At 45.0% G+C, this 18,454-nt stretch overlaps 1 protein-coding gene across 1 annotated transcript; it reads right to left on the reverse strand.

Annotated features, from left to right (window-relative positions):
- Nucleotides 1-338: 338 nt before the first annotated feature.
- Nucleotides 339-16,011, reverse strand: tbx15 (T-box transcription factor 15). The gene is made up of 8 exons (XM_088315813.1): nt 15,533-16,011; nt 11,299-11,551; nt 8,755-8,856; nt 5,792-5,963; nt 5,062-5,229; nt 4,922-4,986; nt 2,060-2,157; nt 339-1,845 (listed from the first exon to the last, which is right to left on the reverse strand). The coding sequence occupies exons 1-8, from the start codon at nt 15,765-15,767 to the stop codon at nt 1,037-1,039; spliced, it is 1,902 nt and encodes a 633-aa protein (XP_088171939.1). The 5' UTR covers nt 15,768-16,011; the 3' UTR covers nt 339-1,036.
- Nucleotides 16,012-18,454: the final 2,443 nt, after the last annotated feature.

Genomic DNA, 18,454 nt, shown 5'->3' on the forward strand with positions numbered 1-18,454 from the left:
TATTTCACGCTCATGATTGGCCAGAAAGGCGACGGAGGCTGATTGGCCCGGGAGGCCGGTTATCGAGCGGGACGGAATTCGGAGGCCCCGTTACGCGCCGAGCGTGTCAATTCGATGACCGCATTCCCGAGAACGGAGAAAGGCGAAAACGTGACAGAACAAAACATGACTACGCGCGCACAACATGAGCGACCGTGGCAACCTACGTCGCGACACCGCATCAAATGTGTCAAACGGGCGCACGTGAAAATCTTTTTTGCTCGCATTAAAGTTGGCGGCTCTCACAACTCGAGTTTAGCCACATTGCTCAAGAAAATGAAAGCATTCAAACACGGACGGGAATTAAAATGTTTATTGAGCTTTTTGACGTGCTTGGCACCTTTTTTTTTTTTTTATTTACATTTGCACAAAAACAAAGACTTCATTCTTTTTTGCTATGTCACACATTTGTAGAACAACCATTGGACTGCTCAGCACTTAAATACCACAAAACACACACCTGAGCAATTCGGCTTTGCTATTGCTGATAAATTCACACGTTTAAGCTTAGTGATTGCATTTGCCATCTACATATATAAATCCAACCATATTTAGATCTCCACGAATGCTAAAAGACATAATGCGCTCTGAAATGGTGTGAGCAGGTTTCAGTCTGTCGTGTCGACGTCCCAGCCAAAATATTTTCCTCATCTTCTGACTTTTGGAGCATCTCGCAATGCAAAGGGCGGCGAGAATATTGAACGACACCAAATCCCCTTGCCAACGTCCCCGCCCCCCCCCCGACCTCCACCTCTGCCGCCCACACCACCTGAAGCATCAAACCTAAAAGCGCCCACGACCCTGTCGCTGTCCCCGCCACTCCTCGCCATCTCTGCTGCCCGTGCCGCCTGGGAAATAAATTTAAATAGTAGTAAGAACGTTTTTAAGAAGAGGGGGCGCATTCGCGAGCTCCGATCCTTTTTTTAAAAGGTTACCCCGAAATTCACATGTTCCGAATTTGTGTCAGAACAAGGGGGCGTCGCCCCGGCCCGCATCTCTACACCATGTGCATGGACATCTGGGAGGGGGCGGCATACTGGCGGCCGTCGCAGGGGGCGGCGCCCTGCTGCTGTCCGCCGCCGCCGCCGTTGCCGATCATGTGCACGCCGTCCATGTTGCCATTGGACAGGTACTGGCGCTCGGCGAAGGCGCCGGCCGGGGCAGAGGAGCACAGCAACCCCCCCTGCGGCTTCTCGGGGCTGGCGGCCAGGCGGGGCGAGGCGGGAAAGTTGTATCCGTACAAGTTGTAGGGGTTGTGCAGAGAGAAGGCGTTGTAGGAACCCTGCTGCACGTGGTGGTGGCCCCCGCCGAACACGTGAGCCGAGGACGGGGAGGATCCGGAGGGGGCGGCGGCCGAGGCGCCGGCAGACCCGCCGGCGCCCGCCTGCATCACGTACTGCAACTGCGAGGTGGGGAAGGAGCCCAGCTGTCCGCCGTAGGCGTCCATTTTGCCGCCACCGCCGGAAACGCCACCCTGCATGCCGATCAAGGAGGAAGTCCTCTGCGGCAGGAAGGACTCGGTGGGCTGGGCGGAGGCCACGCCCCCGCCCGCCCCCTGGAGGCGTCCGTAGGAGCCGTCAGCCAGGCCGCCGTAGCCCTGCAGCGCCGCCATGTTGCTGCGGGCGCACGCCGGGTACTCGGACAGGCCCAGGTTGCACAGCTGGCTCTCCCGGCAGCCCACGTTGAAGGTGTTGGGCGCCAGGTGAAAGGCGGGCGGCGAGCAGGACGGGGACAGGAGGTGGGCGGCTCCGGAGGGGGACGGCGTGCCCGCGCTGGACGTGGTCGGGGACGTGCCCGTGCTGCCGCCTGAACGCACACAAAACGCCACACGTCGCTGTTCGAAATGAGGATGTGACGAATGAAGAATGTTGATTATTTTTTTCGCTAATTTGCCACCAAAACGGTGGCAAAAGATTCCATTTGTCTGTGCATCGTGCCAATTGTAGACTTTGGTCGCAATGACACGATGAACCAAAAAAGGGAAGAAAAAAAAAAAAAGGTGTCAAAGGTGTGGACTGACCTTGCTGCTTCTGCATGTTGGTGAAGTCTTCAAAGGTGAGCGTCCTCACCGGCGGCCTCCAAAACGCGTACGTCTCCATGATGGCCTCCAGGCCCGTCCTGAGCCGCAACACACACCAGGCAAAATATCAAGCAATGCATGGCTAATGCTAATACTAATGCTAATGCGAATAAGCTAGCCCAAAACATTTTCCCCGTCACTCTGATGTGAAGTCAAGTCGAGCGGCTCCAAAGTTCATCGGGCCGTTGATCAAGTCGCGTCTTCATTTCTTCTTTGATTTCTTTGGTCCAATCAGACGACCGCGTCCGCATGTTGCTATGGAGACGTCAACTGCTCTTTCAGATTTTTTTTTAAACCCATCACATTTAACATCCACTCTCACATCGGTTGCACTTCATCTGCGCTCCAACTTTCGATTGAAGTTTTCTCGGCCACTTTGGGAGCAACGCGCACCGAACAGCGAGCGTCTTTCTCATTTCCGTCAAAGTCCTCCTCAAATATGCCGAATCACACGCCGACTTCATTTCAGTCCTTCGCCAGAAAATGTTTTCAGATTTCCGTCCGTGAAAAGCAAATTTGCTTTTACTTTGGAAAACAATGTCCTGACGTGTTCTTGACCAAACCAGGAACGGAATCAGGTGTGGATTTTCGACACCGTCGATTGGAAGTGCAGTAAAAAGTGGGAAATGAAAAGCAAAAAGTTGTTTTCTTCTTTTTTTTGTCAACTAATCAAAAACATCATAATCGTGAGTTGAGGTCGCGACGCTAATGAGCCGCCGCGAGTCATGGAGGAGCGAAAAGACAAAAAGCAAAAGCGTCCGCTCGGCGGCCGACTCCTCGGCTGAGGCGAAGGCGAGCGGGCTCTCGGCCGCCCGCCTGGCCTAAATCAAGTTGGTTGTCATGCGAGGAAACTGGAGAGGAAATGTAGCCCGTAAAGGAAAAGCGATTGAAAAGATGAGCTACAACCAGCGGAAGCGTCCAGCGCGTCGGGAGAAAGCAAAAGTCCCGCTCGCGGGAAAGCGGAGCCGTTAAAGAGGGAGGCAGCGTTTTACGGCGCACATAAATCTGCCAGACACGAACGCGCGCCACTCGGCTTCTTTGGAGACGGACACTTCCCGCACCGCTGCGGCGGCACGTTAGCACCGATGCTAATTGGCCTCGTGACGGACGTCAGAGGCGCGGCGCTCACACGCAAAGACGAAACGCGAGTGGCGAGTCAAAAGCTTACAAAGCAACTTGAATGTGACGCCCGAAGACGGCGAGGAAAAGCGCCAGCGTGCCCGCCGTGACTCTGGCGAGGGCGAGCGGCTCCGAGAATGCTCGCATGCGGCTACAAGTTGGGAACGTTATTTGAGATGCCGCATGGATGAAGGTATGGAATTTGGTTGGTTTTTTTGACCGAAACGCTCCTTGTGGAATGTTTTGGCTTTGCACCAAATATATCCACTAAAGTTGCTCGTGGTGCATTAATTCCTCGCAAAATTTCTTGATGTCACTTCTTTGGAAATGCAGTAAAAGAAATTGGAAATTTGCTGTCCAAAATTTGTCACTTGTGAAGTTTTATGGTGCATCTTTCTTGGGGTCGGGTTGAAATGTTTGGTGTTTCAAAAAGTACTTGAGACGAGCCCAAGACGCGATCTGGTTGGATCGTTTTCTGCGAGCGAGCGTGAAGTCGGCGTTATCTTCTCATGTGTTGCCGTTTTGCCTTTTAACACTCGGCCATAAATCACAAAGTCTATTGTTTAAAAAGCGCTGCTAATAATGCGGACCAGATGAGGGGGGCTGCTTTCATGTCGCCCCCCCCCATTCCTCCGACATGCTCATTCAAGGCAAGACAGAAAAGGAAGGTATGATGTCACCACGCAACAACAGAAGCCAACAATCAGCACAGTTGTGACTTTTCTTACAATTATGAGCTCATCAAAGAGGATTGGGTTGACCTTTGAACCGCGCTGCTCACAAACAGAAGCCACGTCTCCGTGTTGCTTCAACACGACGCGAGGGTTGCTCAGAGTGTGAAGCGGAACGCTTATCTCCGTTCACGCGGCAACACGGCATTCCGCATTGGGGATGACTCGGCGACGTCGGCGAGCGCAACGCAATCGACAAAGGTTGTGAAGGTTTTCATTCTCGTTCCCTTTCCACGCGGAGACGCGGCGTCATCGGGTGGTGGGAGGAGCAAAATGAGGCCACAGAGTTTTAGTTGTTCAAGCTTTGCGCAACACCCTTTCACACGGAGACAAGACGTCCTCCAATCGGAGCCGTCCGCATCCGCTGCGACGTCAAACAACTTGCGGCACAGCACCTTCAAACTTTATACCACGGTCCGACATTTCCACTTCCTTTCGCACGATCAGCTCAGCGCGCGAAAGCGGTTGCCCGGCAACAATGACTTTCAAGACAAAAGCCGCACGAGAAAAGCTGGACACCCTACACAAAACCAATTCACACATTCCGCAATCAAACAATTGGACGACGCGGTCGGATCATGATGAACGCTTTCGACACAAAAGGGGCGGAGTCTCAGGTGCCATGTGTAACATTCGGGTTTTCACTCTTGCCTTTCACGCAACAAGAGTTTCTTTTCAGTGGCTCGCAACAGAAGAAGGGAGCGTCTCACACGTCGTCCCAAATGGTCGTTGTTCCATTTCGGCCGCACGCAATCAAATCGTCGTCGGACGCAACGACGGCTGTGAAGTCAAACGAGTTGCTCCTCGATTTCCGCCTCAACTTTTCACACAGCATCTCCCAATCCAGCAATGAGTGTCAAAACGTTCTGGGACAGCAACGGTTGGAGAAGAAGTGAGTGCCAGATGTTAAAGGTCACGCTTGTGTCCAACAGCACAAAACAGACGAACGCACCTGTTTCTGCCAGAGTCCCGAAAACCTTTGGCGAAGGGGTTGCGGTCGATCTTTAGTCGGGTGATCTGCAGAGAAAATCCCCGATGGGTAGACATGGGCCTCAAAACGGGCGGGACGGGCGTGATGTTTGGGTACGGCACCTGCTGGTTCTGGTAGGCGGTGACGGTGGTGAAGACGGTCTCGGGAAAGCTGAAGGTCTTGACGCCCTCGCCGGACGGCACCGTCTTGTTGGGCGACAGCTCGCTGCTGAAGTCTTTGCGGATGACGTGAACGCGAGGTTGGTACTTGTGCATCGAGTGCAGGATGATCTGCGGGAAAAACGCAAGCGAGCCATTTGAATTCTGGCGACCGCCTCAAAAATGGAGCTCAACTCAAAAACATTTTCACACGCAAAACAACCGAGGAGGCGAGGGAAATCCAGACAACTCTCCGAATCATGAAGGCAACAAATATTTTGGGATTTTTGGAGTTTGAGCGACCGGAGTGGCAGCCGAGCTCGACGCTCGCGACATGTTTGCCGCACATGTAGCGAGCGCGAGATCAGCCAGAGGACGAGCGCTCGTCCTTGTTCGCACTCAAAGGCGCTTAAGGCTCCCGAGCGACGTTTGTCCTTTCATGTGGCAGCTGGACGAGCGGCAAAAGGCTGTGAAGCCGACGCCAGAAGCGACAGGTGGCGGTGCCGACGCGCTGCCCGGCGAGGCGCAAGCGGCCAATCGCGACGTCAAGGTAGCAAAAGGCGCCGTCCGCGTCCGTGCGAAGGAAAAAAAAAACTATCGAGTCCGGTCATTCAACATCAACGTCGACGGAATTCTTTGGACGCGCTGAAATGACGACGACGTGAAAACAAAACGGGAAAAAAAGAGCGCTTACGTGTCCTTGGTCGTCCAGCTCGTTGTTGGTGAGCTTGAGCTTGTCGAAGCTGACCACCTGCCGCATCCACGTGTCGCCCGACGCCAGCGAGTCCGGGTGGATGTAGACCCGCGGCGGCACCGGCGAGTCGGCGTTGCCCGCCACCATCCACTTGGAGCTGTGGTACACGTACCTGCCCGGGAAAAAAAAGAAAGAAATATTCATCAACATCCGCGCGGGAACGTTGGCCTCAAGAATAATTGCCGTGAAAACGAAGGAGTCCGTTTGAGGGGGGGGGGGCGTCACAATTCAAACTTTCAAGTCCAATCACAAAACATCCCATGCTGACATTTCTTGATGCTCATCGCTCATTTCATGAACACGAAATGACAGAGCGCTGACTTGAGCGGCAATTTTGTGATTCTCAATCTGTAATAGGTTGCGTCCGTTTGCGAATGGCGACAAGTGAGACGATTGCGAGTCATCGACGTGCACGCTTTCAAAGATGTTTTGAATCGTCATCATTTGTCGAGATGATTTGGATTCGACGTGACACCGGCCTCGAGCCAGGCTCGACTAATTTCACGTTTGTTTGTTCTGGCCCGCTAGCACGCACGCGCAACTTATTAGCCATTAGCGTTAAGTGTAAACAGACGCTTGTTTTTCCTTCCAAATGCTTTCACAGCTTCCTGCCGTTTTTATTGCACATGCGGAAAAATATGAAAAGTACAAATGGGCCTTTTGGTGACCAGGAAACGTGGAAATGGGCCAAAACAAATTGAAAATTGAAATACTTTACTCCTTCTTCAATGACTGACATGACTGTAGCGTTAACATTTTATTTTTTACATAACTGCACCACTTCATTAAACGTTGATGAAATAAAAAAAAAAATTGAATGTTTTGCTGATCAACATTTTATCTGTTTACACATCGTTGTATTTAACTTATTTACACATTTATTCATTTCTACAATTATTTAAATAATTTAGTTGTTTGTTTTTTATTTGATGTGATTGATTTACTCAAGTGTGCAAAACAAAACATTTCTTTGATTTTAAAAAACACAATCCAATTAAATTGTAAACATTCGAATGATTTCAATGAATTTGATGAAATAAAGTATTTTCTGTAATTGTAACATTTTCCTATCTGGTTCCCAACCGTTGCTACTTTTGTCCTGCTTCAAACCATTTGAACCACCAGAGGGCGCACATGTGCCACGTGTGCGTTGTTCCGGCACTCACGTTGACGCCCTTTGTGCATTTTCACAAAGTATTTAAAAGTATTTTTTAAAAAGTCTTAAATCTCTTCGGCATTTTTCCATTGAGGCTTCTTTGGCGATGATAAAAAACGTAGTTTTTTTTTAATGCGGTTGCGCAGCTAGCCTATGTATGTGTTCTCCGAAATACGAAGCCAACTATAAATACTCCGTCAGATTACACAAATTTGAGATGTCACCAACTTCTGCAAATAGTTTCATGACTGTCAACACTTTGAATTGTTGGTATTAAAAAGCAACAAAAATGTCAGTGAGGTTTTGGGCAAAGACGCTGACTCATCTTGATTTTTTTTTGTAACGCTCTTCCAATTAAAAATCGACGGATGAGCGTCATTGCGACCTTTGTCAACGCCACGTTTGCACGGCACCACGTTTACTGTCGAAAAGTCATTGAGCGATTCGAACAACATTTTTGCCGTGGTTCTGCTCTGTCGCCATTCAGAACAGCGCAATCGCTTGACCGAGTCAAACGTGAACAGCAAACAAAATAGAAGTGCGACGTTGCGTAAAATTTTCGTCGTCCAAACATGTCGAATACTTCCGAATTCAACGATCTTTTTCCACCAAAGCATTCAAGATAAGATCGCAAAGAGAAAACCTGTCAAATTGTCGTAACTTAATGTGAGCGCGATCAAGTATTGAGTGTCGATAAACGTACTCCGCTTTAAACCAAGGTGTTGCTTCCAAAAGCTATTTCCATATAAAAGATGAATTGTGCAGACGTTCATGCGTTGCTGCTTCATAATGACACGAGCACTTTGCGCATGCAAACACGTCAAAAGACACCATGAGCTAATTGGCACGTCCAAAATGGGCAATGACGTTGCGCCAAGCGAACATTAAGAATCATCACAAATTTCAACTCTCAAAATGTAAATATGGATGGACCGGAGTAGTTACTGAGCAAACGATCGGGTGATGCCAATTTTTTAACCTTCTGCTCATATCTAGACAAATTTTCATTGCTGAGTGACGCGACTGCCATATTTTGGCGGTCCAATACAAATGATACGGTCCAGTTTGTGGAGCAGGGACACTTTTTTTGGGGGGGGCGAAAATCATTTTTAGATTTCACTTGGCATCATCACTTAACAAATGTGAAAAGTCTCAGTCTAAACGTTAATAAGGCAAAAAACTAAAAATAAATGTCATGAAGTTCCATCATTGCCGAAAGATGAAAGCAGACAGGACACATCGGACGACTTGAACGTCGTGCATGTCTGTGATGTACTCGTCCCGTTTTTTTTTTTGTGGGTCCTCACGGAGTTGTTTGTCTCAGCCGGCGGGAATTTTGGCGGCTCTGGCCGGGCCGCCTGGATGTGATGAATACATTTCAATGGGGCCAAAAGGCGTCCGTCACGTCGAGTTCCCGGAGCCATCCATCACGCCGCCGAGCAAATGGCGGGACGGGAGAAAGGCAGCGATCGGCCCAGCCGCTAACAATTGGCCACAAACGGACATTCATCTGCCCGGGCTTGCTAATGCTAGCGCTAGCATGCGTGGCAAAATCATCGAGTCGCACCTTTACCAAAGTCGCCCTGGAAAGCTAAGCAGAGCGCCAGCTTTCAAATTTTGTCAAAATGCTACGATTACTTTGAATTATAAATGTCATAGTGGAGAGTAGAACAAATAGCAAAACTATTGATGCTTCTCCATACAATTTTCCAAAGTGCAGCATTTGCAAGCAAGTGTTGCAGCTCACCGGTATCTCTTGTTGTCCACGGGCACGATGTCCATGGCGATGTAGTACTGCTGGTGCGGGTCCAGGCCGGCGATCTTGACTCGCATGGCGGGAAACATCCTCCTGAGGTGGCGAGAAAAATCAGCAAGCTCTCAAGACAAGTTCGGACGCAGCAAAATCAGAGAGCTGTCACAGGATTGCGATGAATATGGATTTCATCGGCGACGATGTGCGTGCGATGACGTTTCCACGGTCCAAATATTCGCCACTGCCAAGTTCTTTGACTTGTTTTCGCAGCATTGTTGTCCTCCATTTTTTTTTTACTTCCTTTGGCATTTTGTTTCAGCAACGATAAAATCACCAACTGTGATTGACTCTCAACAATCGGCGAGCCTCCCAAAAGACAATAAAAAGTAAACCACAAGCCATTTGGGCCATTTGCCCACCAAGAGGGTGCTGGACAGACGAACGGACCCCTTTGAAATATTTGCAACTTTTGCAAAGTCCGGCTGCGACATTTTTTTAAGAGGAGTTGCTGAAATAGGCAGCAGGGGTTTATTCCCAATCACCTGTATTCAGAAAAAAAAAGAGTTGGGATTTGCATGGAGTGGAAGGGAAGCATTTTTTTTTGCCTTGAACTGGCTGTTTAAGCACTGAATTGTTTTGACCTTTTTTTACAGCATAATTTTAGGGGCAATTATTGTCGCCCATTTCATGACTTTTTTGACGTTTTGTTAAACAAAACGCAACAGCAAGTCACTGTCAACAGTCGACAACCAACATCATAAAAAAAAGTGTAAAAACGAAACAAAACAATCAATCAAGCGACCATTCTGAATGGGTGGATGTTTTTTTGGCAGCATTAATTTCAAGCGACACTGTTCTCAGTTTTTTCACTTTCAGTGTTTTGTCCGGACAGAAGTAAAATTGGGAACTGCAATTTACTCTCAACAATCGGCAATTCCCCCAAATACTTAAGTCATGACTCTTTGTGGCTTGAAATAGTCGGAAACAAACAATTTTTGACTAGTTTTGACATCACCCGATCAAAGAATACAACGTGTGATTTGCTCGCATTTTTTCTAACGCCAAACAGGATCAAACTTCGCAATTCCAAATATTATTTGTATCATTTTCAACGGAAAAGGAAAAGTAAGAAGCACAAGGTGATAAAAGCGAGTGTAAATAAATGTCGAAATGATCTCACGAGAGCCGCGCACTTCATTAAAATTCCTCGGTGACGTCATCGCGGCTGGACGCCGACGTGCCGCTGTTTTACGGTTTTGCTTCGGGATTGAAAAGAAAAAAGTGCTGATTCCTCCTTATCGTGACAAGGAAAAAAAGATGGCAAGGCATAAAACGATCGTAAAATGTTTCACGAGGCAAAAGTAAATGCAGGCTAATGAAGGGAATAGAAAAGTCGGAAAGGAGTCACAACTCGGTGGTCACTTTATTCGGGACCCCGATGCTATGTTTGGGCAAGGTCAAATTATTAGGAACAGCTGTGAGCTTGGCCCATTTGAAGGAAATCCGTGAAAAGGGAAAAGGATTTTCTTCTCTTCCGGTCCTGAGCCATTGCGCCGGTGTCCCTAATAAAGTGGCCGCCTCCACATTGCGGCAGTTTGCAGGGTTCAACATCGCCAAGCTCAAACAAAATTCAAATCCCGTCACAATCAAATGAGACACAAATACATCATCATATCTTAAGGCAAATTTAGTCATCTCGCACTTCATTAATACCAAGCTGATCGTTCGATCATTTACTCATTTTCCCACCAATGCACACTCGCCTCTCGCTCTTTTTTTTATCTTATATTTGAAAATAATAATAATAATATAAAGGGGGGTGCAAATGCGTTGTTTTAAGCAAAAGTGTTCTCACATACACACCCAGTGAGGCCGTTTTTAAAAATGAATATCCAAAATGCACAATTGAACAAACAAGATAGTTTATTCATTTATTTATTTTGTATTTGTTTGTTTAAGAACGAGATTTGTGCCCCTTTGGAAAAAAAAGAGTGATTTTAGGAAACAAAATTCACATTTGAACATTAACAAACTAGTCAATATTACACATTCAAAAGTTAATAAAATACATGAAGGCTACAAAAAGAAATTAAGCTAGAAAAGAGCTGTAATGATTCATGTATTTTGAAATGATTTTAATAAAGTATTTTCTTAGAATTAGCTAACCGCAATAAAAAAAAATCCAAAACACTACATATCAAAAACTAAAAGAACGTATCTTTAACTTTTAAACAGTGTTTTTAAAAAACGAGCCAAATCGAACTAAATGGGCGAAATCAAAATGAGCAAAATGTCGAATGAAAAAAAGCAAGCAAGGAGTTAGAATGAACATTGAACAAAAACAACGAATAAAAGAAGGAATATTTTATGTTTGAGTAGTCAAAATTCCGATTAAAATCCCACCAATAATTAAGTATGAAGTGAAAATGAAAAATGCATTTGAATGTATTTGACATTCCATTTTGAAAATGATTTGTTGTCATTAACAGGCAGGAGGAGAAAGGACTCCTGTGCGTGCGCGTGCGCGTGCGCGTGTACCTGCCGGCCTTGGTGATGATCATCTCGGTTCCAATGTCGTGGAATCTCTTCCACAGGTCGGCGCATTGCAGTTCCACGTGGATCTCGTCCATGGACGCCGCCAGCGAAGAGGACGACGAGGCCGCCAGCGGGGGGGCCGCTAGCGGGGGGGGCTCCTCCGCCGCTGTTGCAGCCGTCGGCAGCTGGCTGAATGAGCACGACGACCTGTCGGCCAGATCGGAGCCGTCCGAGCCGTTTGGACTCGCCTCGGAGTCTGCAAGAGCACAACAAGCAGTTGCACATTTTGCACATTTTGCACATGGCGAGCACAACAAAGGAGGGGGCGCGTGCAAACTGGGGAGGGAACATCCAAAAGTTGCCACAACAAGCGAAGGCCTCCAGTAGGTCCCGTTGCCAGATGCTCTGCACCTTGCAACCCCCCCCACCCCCCACCCCCTAAAAAAAAAATGAAATATTGAAAGGAGGCCAAATCTTTGCCCGAATACAACTTTTTTTCCCCAATGTTCTTCACTAATTATAATTGACACCACACTCGACTTGATGCAATTAGAAAATAAAATTGCTAGCGTCCTTGAAATGAAACTCGAAGTTTCTCCATTTTTATGCCGTTCGGATTGAAAATCGAAGAAATGTTCCAAACGAGTTTGTTGCTTTATTTGTCATGTTTCTTCCAATGCACAACGCGTGTTTTATTCACTCCAATTGCGTCACGTGACGCAACCTTGACAAATCGGAGCCTTTTATTGACATGTGTTCTGATCGCGTATCCTCTTTTTGACTTTCTCCACCCTCTGGTCACTTGATTGGGCACACTCAAAAACAAAACTGACTGACATCCTCATGACACTGCGCAACAAATGACGACGACATTTTCTAAATCAGAGATGCAAGTTCATTTCGAGAGATGTTTTTTTTTGGCGCTCATTCTGAGTCTGCCCTCGTTTTTTCAAGCACGTCAAGTTTAATTATTGACATTATTACTAATAATAATAATACTAATAAAATAATAATAATATCAATTTTAGAACATTTGATAGAGTAATACAGGCATAAATGAAAGCTTAGATTGAGCAGTAAGTGGATTATTATTATTTTTTTTTGATTTATTGATTTTTTTTTGTAACGTCACAGCTATAAAGTCCAACTATTTCGACTGCGCCTTGTGCAAGCTTGTATCGGTCCAACATGTGAAAATATGAAAAGCCTGAAAAAGACGCTAGAAAAAAAAAAAACGTCAAGAAGTTGTTGGTATTGGCGTCTAAAGGACGTCAACGGCCGCGTCCGGGAAGACCAGCGGGATTTTTTAGTGAGGAGGAAGACGAGGAGGAAAATGGGGGGGGGGGGGGGGGTGAAGGGGGGGGGTGAATGACGTTGTCTCTAATCAGCAGGGAGGAAAAAGGAGAACAAGACAGCAAGTCCTCATGAGGAGGAAAAAAACTAAAAGTGGAGTCAAAAGGGGAGATGTCAACAAACACACACACAACACACACACACACACCCGCACACCCCCGCACACACGCCTCATTAGTTGTGGGGGGTGACTCAGAAGGTATTTTGATTGGCCACGCCCTTTTTTTTACGTGACATTGGTGACCTTTTGTACAAAAAGGTCCCGTGTAGGAGGAGCTGCAAGGAGCAAATTTTGGTGTTGTCCTCACCTCGCCTCCACCAAAAGTGTTTTGCAGCGAGCACGGAAAAATACAACTTTTTCTTGAAGAGGTTTTGAGTTCTTGGGTTCTGTTTGGCGCCAAGAGGTTTTGGACTGCTTTTTCTTATCCGATCGAGTTTTGAACTTTTCTCTCTTTGGAGTTTTTGTCAAACAACAACAACCTCGAAAGCTTTTTGAGGCGAATCTAATTTGATGGTTTGGGGGGGGGGTTCGAGGGGCATAACTCAGTATTACATGATTGCATTTTCTCATCGGTTTTCTTGCAAATGTGTCCACTTGGGCGGTGGGGCTAATCGAGGGTTTGCGTGTCAAAGTTTTGAGGTTTTCATTGCCTTCTTGAAGCTTTCCCTGGCGAAATAGTGACAAACACGGAATTACATCGTGATTCCTTCCTTTCATTCGAAAAAAACACGTTGGGATTTTTGGCACCATTTTATTTCTGTGGCTCAATCTAAGTTTTGTGGTACAAGTTGGAACTCTTCCTGTATGCTGTGCGTGTTTGCGTGCAAGTGTGTGATTCGTGCGCGTGCGGCGTCCGGCACACGTCACTTTAGTGTAAAAGCACAAGTAAAATATGGAAGAAAGTGTGCAAAAATAATTTGTGCTTAATTTTGAATTGAGAGCGTGGAAACAAATCATTTTGTCTAGAGTGTTTTTGATGCTGATTGGCAGTTATAGATATAAAATACAAGACATATATACACGCACACACACACCCCTACATACATATATATATATACATACATATACACATACACACACATATATATGTTATTATAATTATAATTATTTATTTATTTTTTCAGGAAGGAGGCCGAGCAATTTGTGAAGGAAGCCGGCTATGAGGCTCTGCTGGCCGCTGCAAGCCTGCACGGAGGGAAAACTCGCATTTCCAATTTCTCTCTGTCTCTCGCGCTCTTTCTTTCTTTCTTTTCAGCTTCTGAATAAACTTGTCTCCGCAACACAACTTCTACGTGACAACTTTCAAAAGCACATTGCAACGTCAAATGACGCACACTTATTATGTTAAAAATGTCATTGAAATAATCACGTGGCTGTCTTATTCCTCATGTCGTTTGTCAGGCACAAACTAAGTAGATTTAAAAAAAAAATCCATTTCATTTTGGTTCATGGTCTAGATTTTGCTGAAGGTTTAACATTTGCATCACGTTCATGCAGTACGTCGACTCTACTGCCAATAATAATAATATTTAATTAATAATAATAACAATAATAAAAACAATAAGAACAGTTATGTTAGTAAAATAGTTTCGTTTTTTAGATTGGTTGACAAGCATATTTTCGTGCGTTGTTTTACAAAAACACTTTATAACGTCGGCTTATTTGACCCTGTCATCTGATTTGTACTTGCAGCTTTAAAAATATTTAAAAAACGATTTTCTCCCCGTCTACAATCTATTTTATTTTAATCTTTTTAATCCACAAAATATGAATACTTTCTTCCCCGGAAACCTGAATTGTACCTGATGTTATTTTAAGCAGATTTTTTTGGAAGAATAATTTATTTTCTTCACATTTTTGCCCAAAATGATATGGACATCTTGCAGCCGGCTATAAAAATATATATACTTTTTTTTTTTACATTATTTATCGTGATTATTTTGCACATTGGAACAAAATATTTCAACGACTCTTTTGCCCTTAAACTTGAATTTATGTGATTTAGAAAAACTGCATTCGAAGTTGTCTCATTTCAATCAATGCTCCAAGGCTATAATTTAAATATGTATTTATGACATAATTACGATAGAATCGCGCGTGTGAGTGTGTGTGCGTGCACTTTGACAACATGCCTCGAGTCCATCCGCCAGGCAAAAAAAAAAAAACAAAAAACATTAGTCTCCCATGTTGAAAACATCAACCCAAAGGACGACATGCGCGCTGACGTTGTCTGTGTGACTTTCAGACACGCGCGATCCGAGACGCTTTCACGTACCGGTTCGACCATAATAGTCTCCCTAAAACCGACCATTATATGCACCCAAAACGTTTTAAAATACATTTTTGTTTTTTAACATTTTCCTTTCATACTTTTTAAAATTTCACAAAATATCCTACAGATTTCTTTAAATTGTGTCATTTAAAACTACGTTTAAATGATAGAAAGGTGGCGTCTTTAAGCGACATTTTGCCATTTTAAGAAATCCAAATTACAACATGATGACATGGGTGTGCTGCCACTTTAGTTGCTTGGCACCACAATTCATGCAAATAATCACGAGACAAATTTAAACTACGTGAGAATGACTTATAAACGGTGTCATTGATATAGAGATTACATAACGACATCCCCAAAACACACCGAAAAAACGTCCGTTATGGTTTTTTACGTGCACTTTGACTCGCGCGCCTCCGCCTTTCGCGGGCTTGCGCCGCGAACTGCTCTGCCTTCACGGATCGGTCCAAACGTTGCTCACCGCTGAAATAGTCTTTACACATGCCAATGGTTTGACAAAAAAACAGGACGAACTAAAAAAAACGAAAGAAAGAAAGTAAGAAGGATGGAAAGAAAGAGAGTGTGGTGTGGCGAGCATGCGCACTGACCCGGGTCCATGTCCAGGCAGTGCGCCGGGTCGTCCAAGTGGAGGTCGTCGTCGTCGTCGACGTCGTCGTCGTCCTTGTGGTGGTCCCAGCCGACGCCGGAGACGCTGGCGGCGGCTGCGGCTGCGGCGGCGGCTGCTCGTAGCTTCCGCTTCTTGCTGGAGCCGATGAGGGCTTCCACGGAGAAAGCGTGGGCTCGCGAGCTCAGAGCGGCGGCCGAACGCCTTCTCTCACTCATGTCGGGAGCGCAGCAAAGCGAAGCAGCCGCTGGGTCCACACCGCGCGCGGCGACAGAGACGAAAAAAAGCCCCGAAAAGTAATCCAGCACTCAGAAGGAGAAGGCGGAGAAGCAGCAGCGCTGTGTGGAGCTTGCCCAGGCCGCCATGGTGGAGTGCTTGCTGGGCGAGTCGCCTCCGATTGATCCGTTCGTCTGGACAGGCACTTTTCTCAAGCCGAAGGCGGGGCCACTCCCGGCGTCCAATCGGGAGTGAGCGCTGGGTGCCAGGCAAACTTTTTCCACCAATGGTATGAGAGCCACTCCCGCCACACTGCCCCGAATGCATGCGCAGCCTAAATGCTACCAACAACAGTCAATAACACGCACGCGCCAAATGTGCAAAAATAAAAAGGAATTTGGAAATAAACAGCAAAGTACATACATGACAATCCATCAATCGTGCTTTGACATTTCAATAATAATTATTTGTATTGTTTTAAATTGTATTAAAAAGCGTAAGGGAAACCACGTGATCGGGGGTCGCAGAGGACGCGCACGCGCCTATTAGCGCCCCCCAAAAAAATCATATTTAAATAATTGCAATGTTATCAAATATGACACAGCTAATGCGAATGTATTTAATCGTTTCTTTTTTTATATATTTCGCCCTAAATAAAAACATCGCTTCCAACAAGTAAACGTCGAGACGCACAATCGGGAATAAAACAAAACCAGTTGGTCTTATTATTAATGAAGGCGATTACTTGCGTCGTAGGTATTTTCTCATACAAACTAATGTGATATTTTTTGATCAAATCGTCGACAATCTAACTATAGGAGCTTTTTCCCAATGCCAATAATATTCTAAATTCTGCAAAGTGACTGACAGGACAGCCACTACATGACTTGCACTTAAGATGGTGTTTATGATATATTTCTTTTTTTATCCCAAGTATTTTTTATTCTTGTTTTAATGTATTTTATTATGATTATTACTGTTCTCAGTGTGCCGAAGATAAATGTCCAATCCGGTGGATAATAAAGGTTAATCTATTCTATTCTATTTTATTCTATTCTCGCAAATATTTCTCTGCTTTTTTAATCGTATCATCGATTTTTCACGGAACGCCAATGATGTGTGCCATTGTTAAAGAGAAATAGCAAACACATTTGTGCATGCCTTCGAAATGTCCTAATCATAAATAAATTTACAAGTCTCAGTAACACAGAACAAAGTAACGATGCATGTCTTTGGGTTTCTGTTTCACACAATCGTAATTCAAAATAAAGTGGGAAAACAAACGGAAAATGTTATTACCAAACGCAAAATATAAAAAAGTGTACACCGTGGCCAATTTTTTAAGACTGCCAAAATTTGACTTTGTTTGCACATGCGTGGTAAGTACGTGAATGTTTTTTTTACACACACATGTACACGTACAAACACACGCACACACATACCGTAACAATATTTATATTTCCTAAATCATTTGGCGAAACCGTGGAGGCTTGAATAAGAAAACAAGAAAAAGGCGTCTAATTTAGACGTACAACACATACTCTTAACTCCACCACACGGATGCCTTTTACACTTGATTTTTTGCAATATGAAATGAAGCTTTGGAAACATTACGTTACATTTGAATTGAAGCGAGATATACTCAATTATATTGTTTTCCCCCCGACGAAATAGGATAAATAGCCTATAAATAGTGGAGGCCCTGATCCGAATCTTGTTCAAATCCCTTATAAATCGTTTTAATGACCAAAATATGAGTATCACTAATGAATAGTTGTTACTTGTCAATGTCATATTTTTTTTGCTGTCATTTTCTTGTATTCTTTTGCATGAACAGCTTGAGGACGTGGACGCGCTGCGCATGCGCGAACGCTATTGCTTTTAATGAGCAATTAGCAGAACCTTTTTGACCCCGAGTGACCCGTGCAACAAAATAAAGAAAGAGCAATAAAACACGTGCACAAGACTGATGCAAGCAATCTCCACCAAGCACACACACACACAAACACACGCGCGCGCACACATTCCGGCTCGCAGGCCTTACAGACTCGCACGCGCACGACGTTTTATGCTCAAATAAAAGCGAGTCAGCTATGTGATTTTGTGCACTAAAATAATCATTCTTAACATATCGGAACATTTCGAATGAACAGGAAACGTCTTCCAAGTTGATTTTTTTTTTTAAATGATGGGCATATTTTTTTCAACTTAAACGCAGTTGCAATTATTTAAGTTTATGGTGACGTGAAGTTTTTTCCCCCCCAAGTGTGCATAAAACACGTTGTGGTTTATTATAGACTAAAATGAACTAAATAGTAGTTTTAGTGTTTTTATTTGGCGCTGAGGGTTATTTTTAGGGTGTGAAAATGTCCGTTTTGAAGGAGTGTGTTAACACAAAAGTGTGTGCGTGTTTGAAGAGGATGACGACAAGCAAAAGGGAAAGGAAGAAAAATCAGAGCAAATGTAAAGTGAAAATATTAAAGTTGTTCATTTAGGGAGGGCTATTTTGTATTTGCACACATCGCGTATAAATGCAAGTTGATTATTTTGTCCAATCGGGACAACAATGGACATGTGTGATTAAGAATGTCATTTGACTCTTTCACCTTGAAAATGTTGTCGGTATCCGACCACGATGAAGCATTTTAACGTTTGTCATTGCATGGAAAAATATAACACGTGCAAAAAT

This window comes from Idiotropiscis lumnitzeri, chromosome 14 (genome assembly GCF_059441095.1).
Source record: "Idiotropiscis lumnitzeri isolate Australia: NSW breed Sydney's pygmy pipehorse chromosome 14, RoL_Ilum_1.0, whole genome shotgun sequence".
NCBI classification, from domain to species: Eukaryota; Metazoa; Chordata; class Actinopteri; order Syngnathiformes; family Syngnathidae; genus Idiotropiscis; species Idiotropiscis lumnitzeri.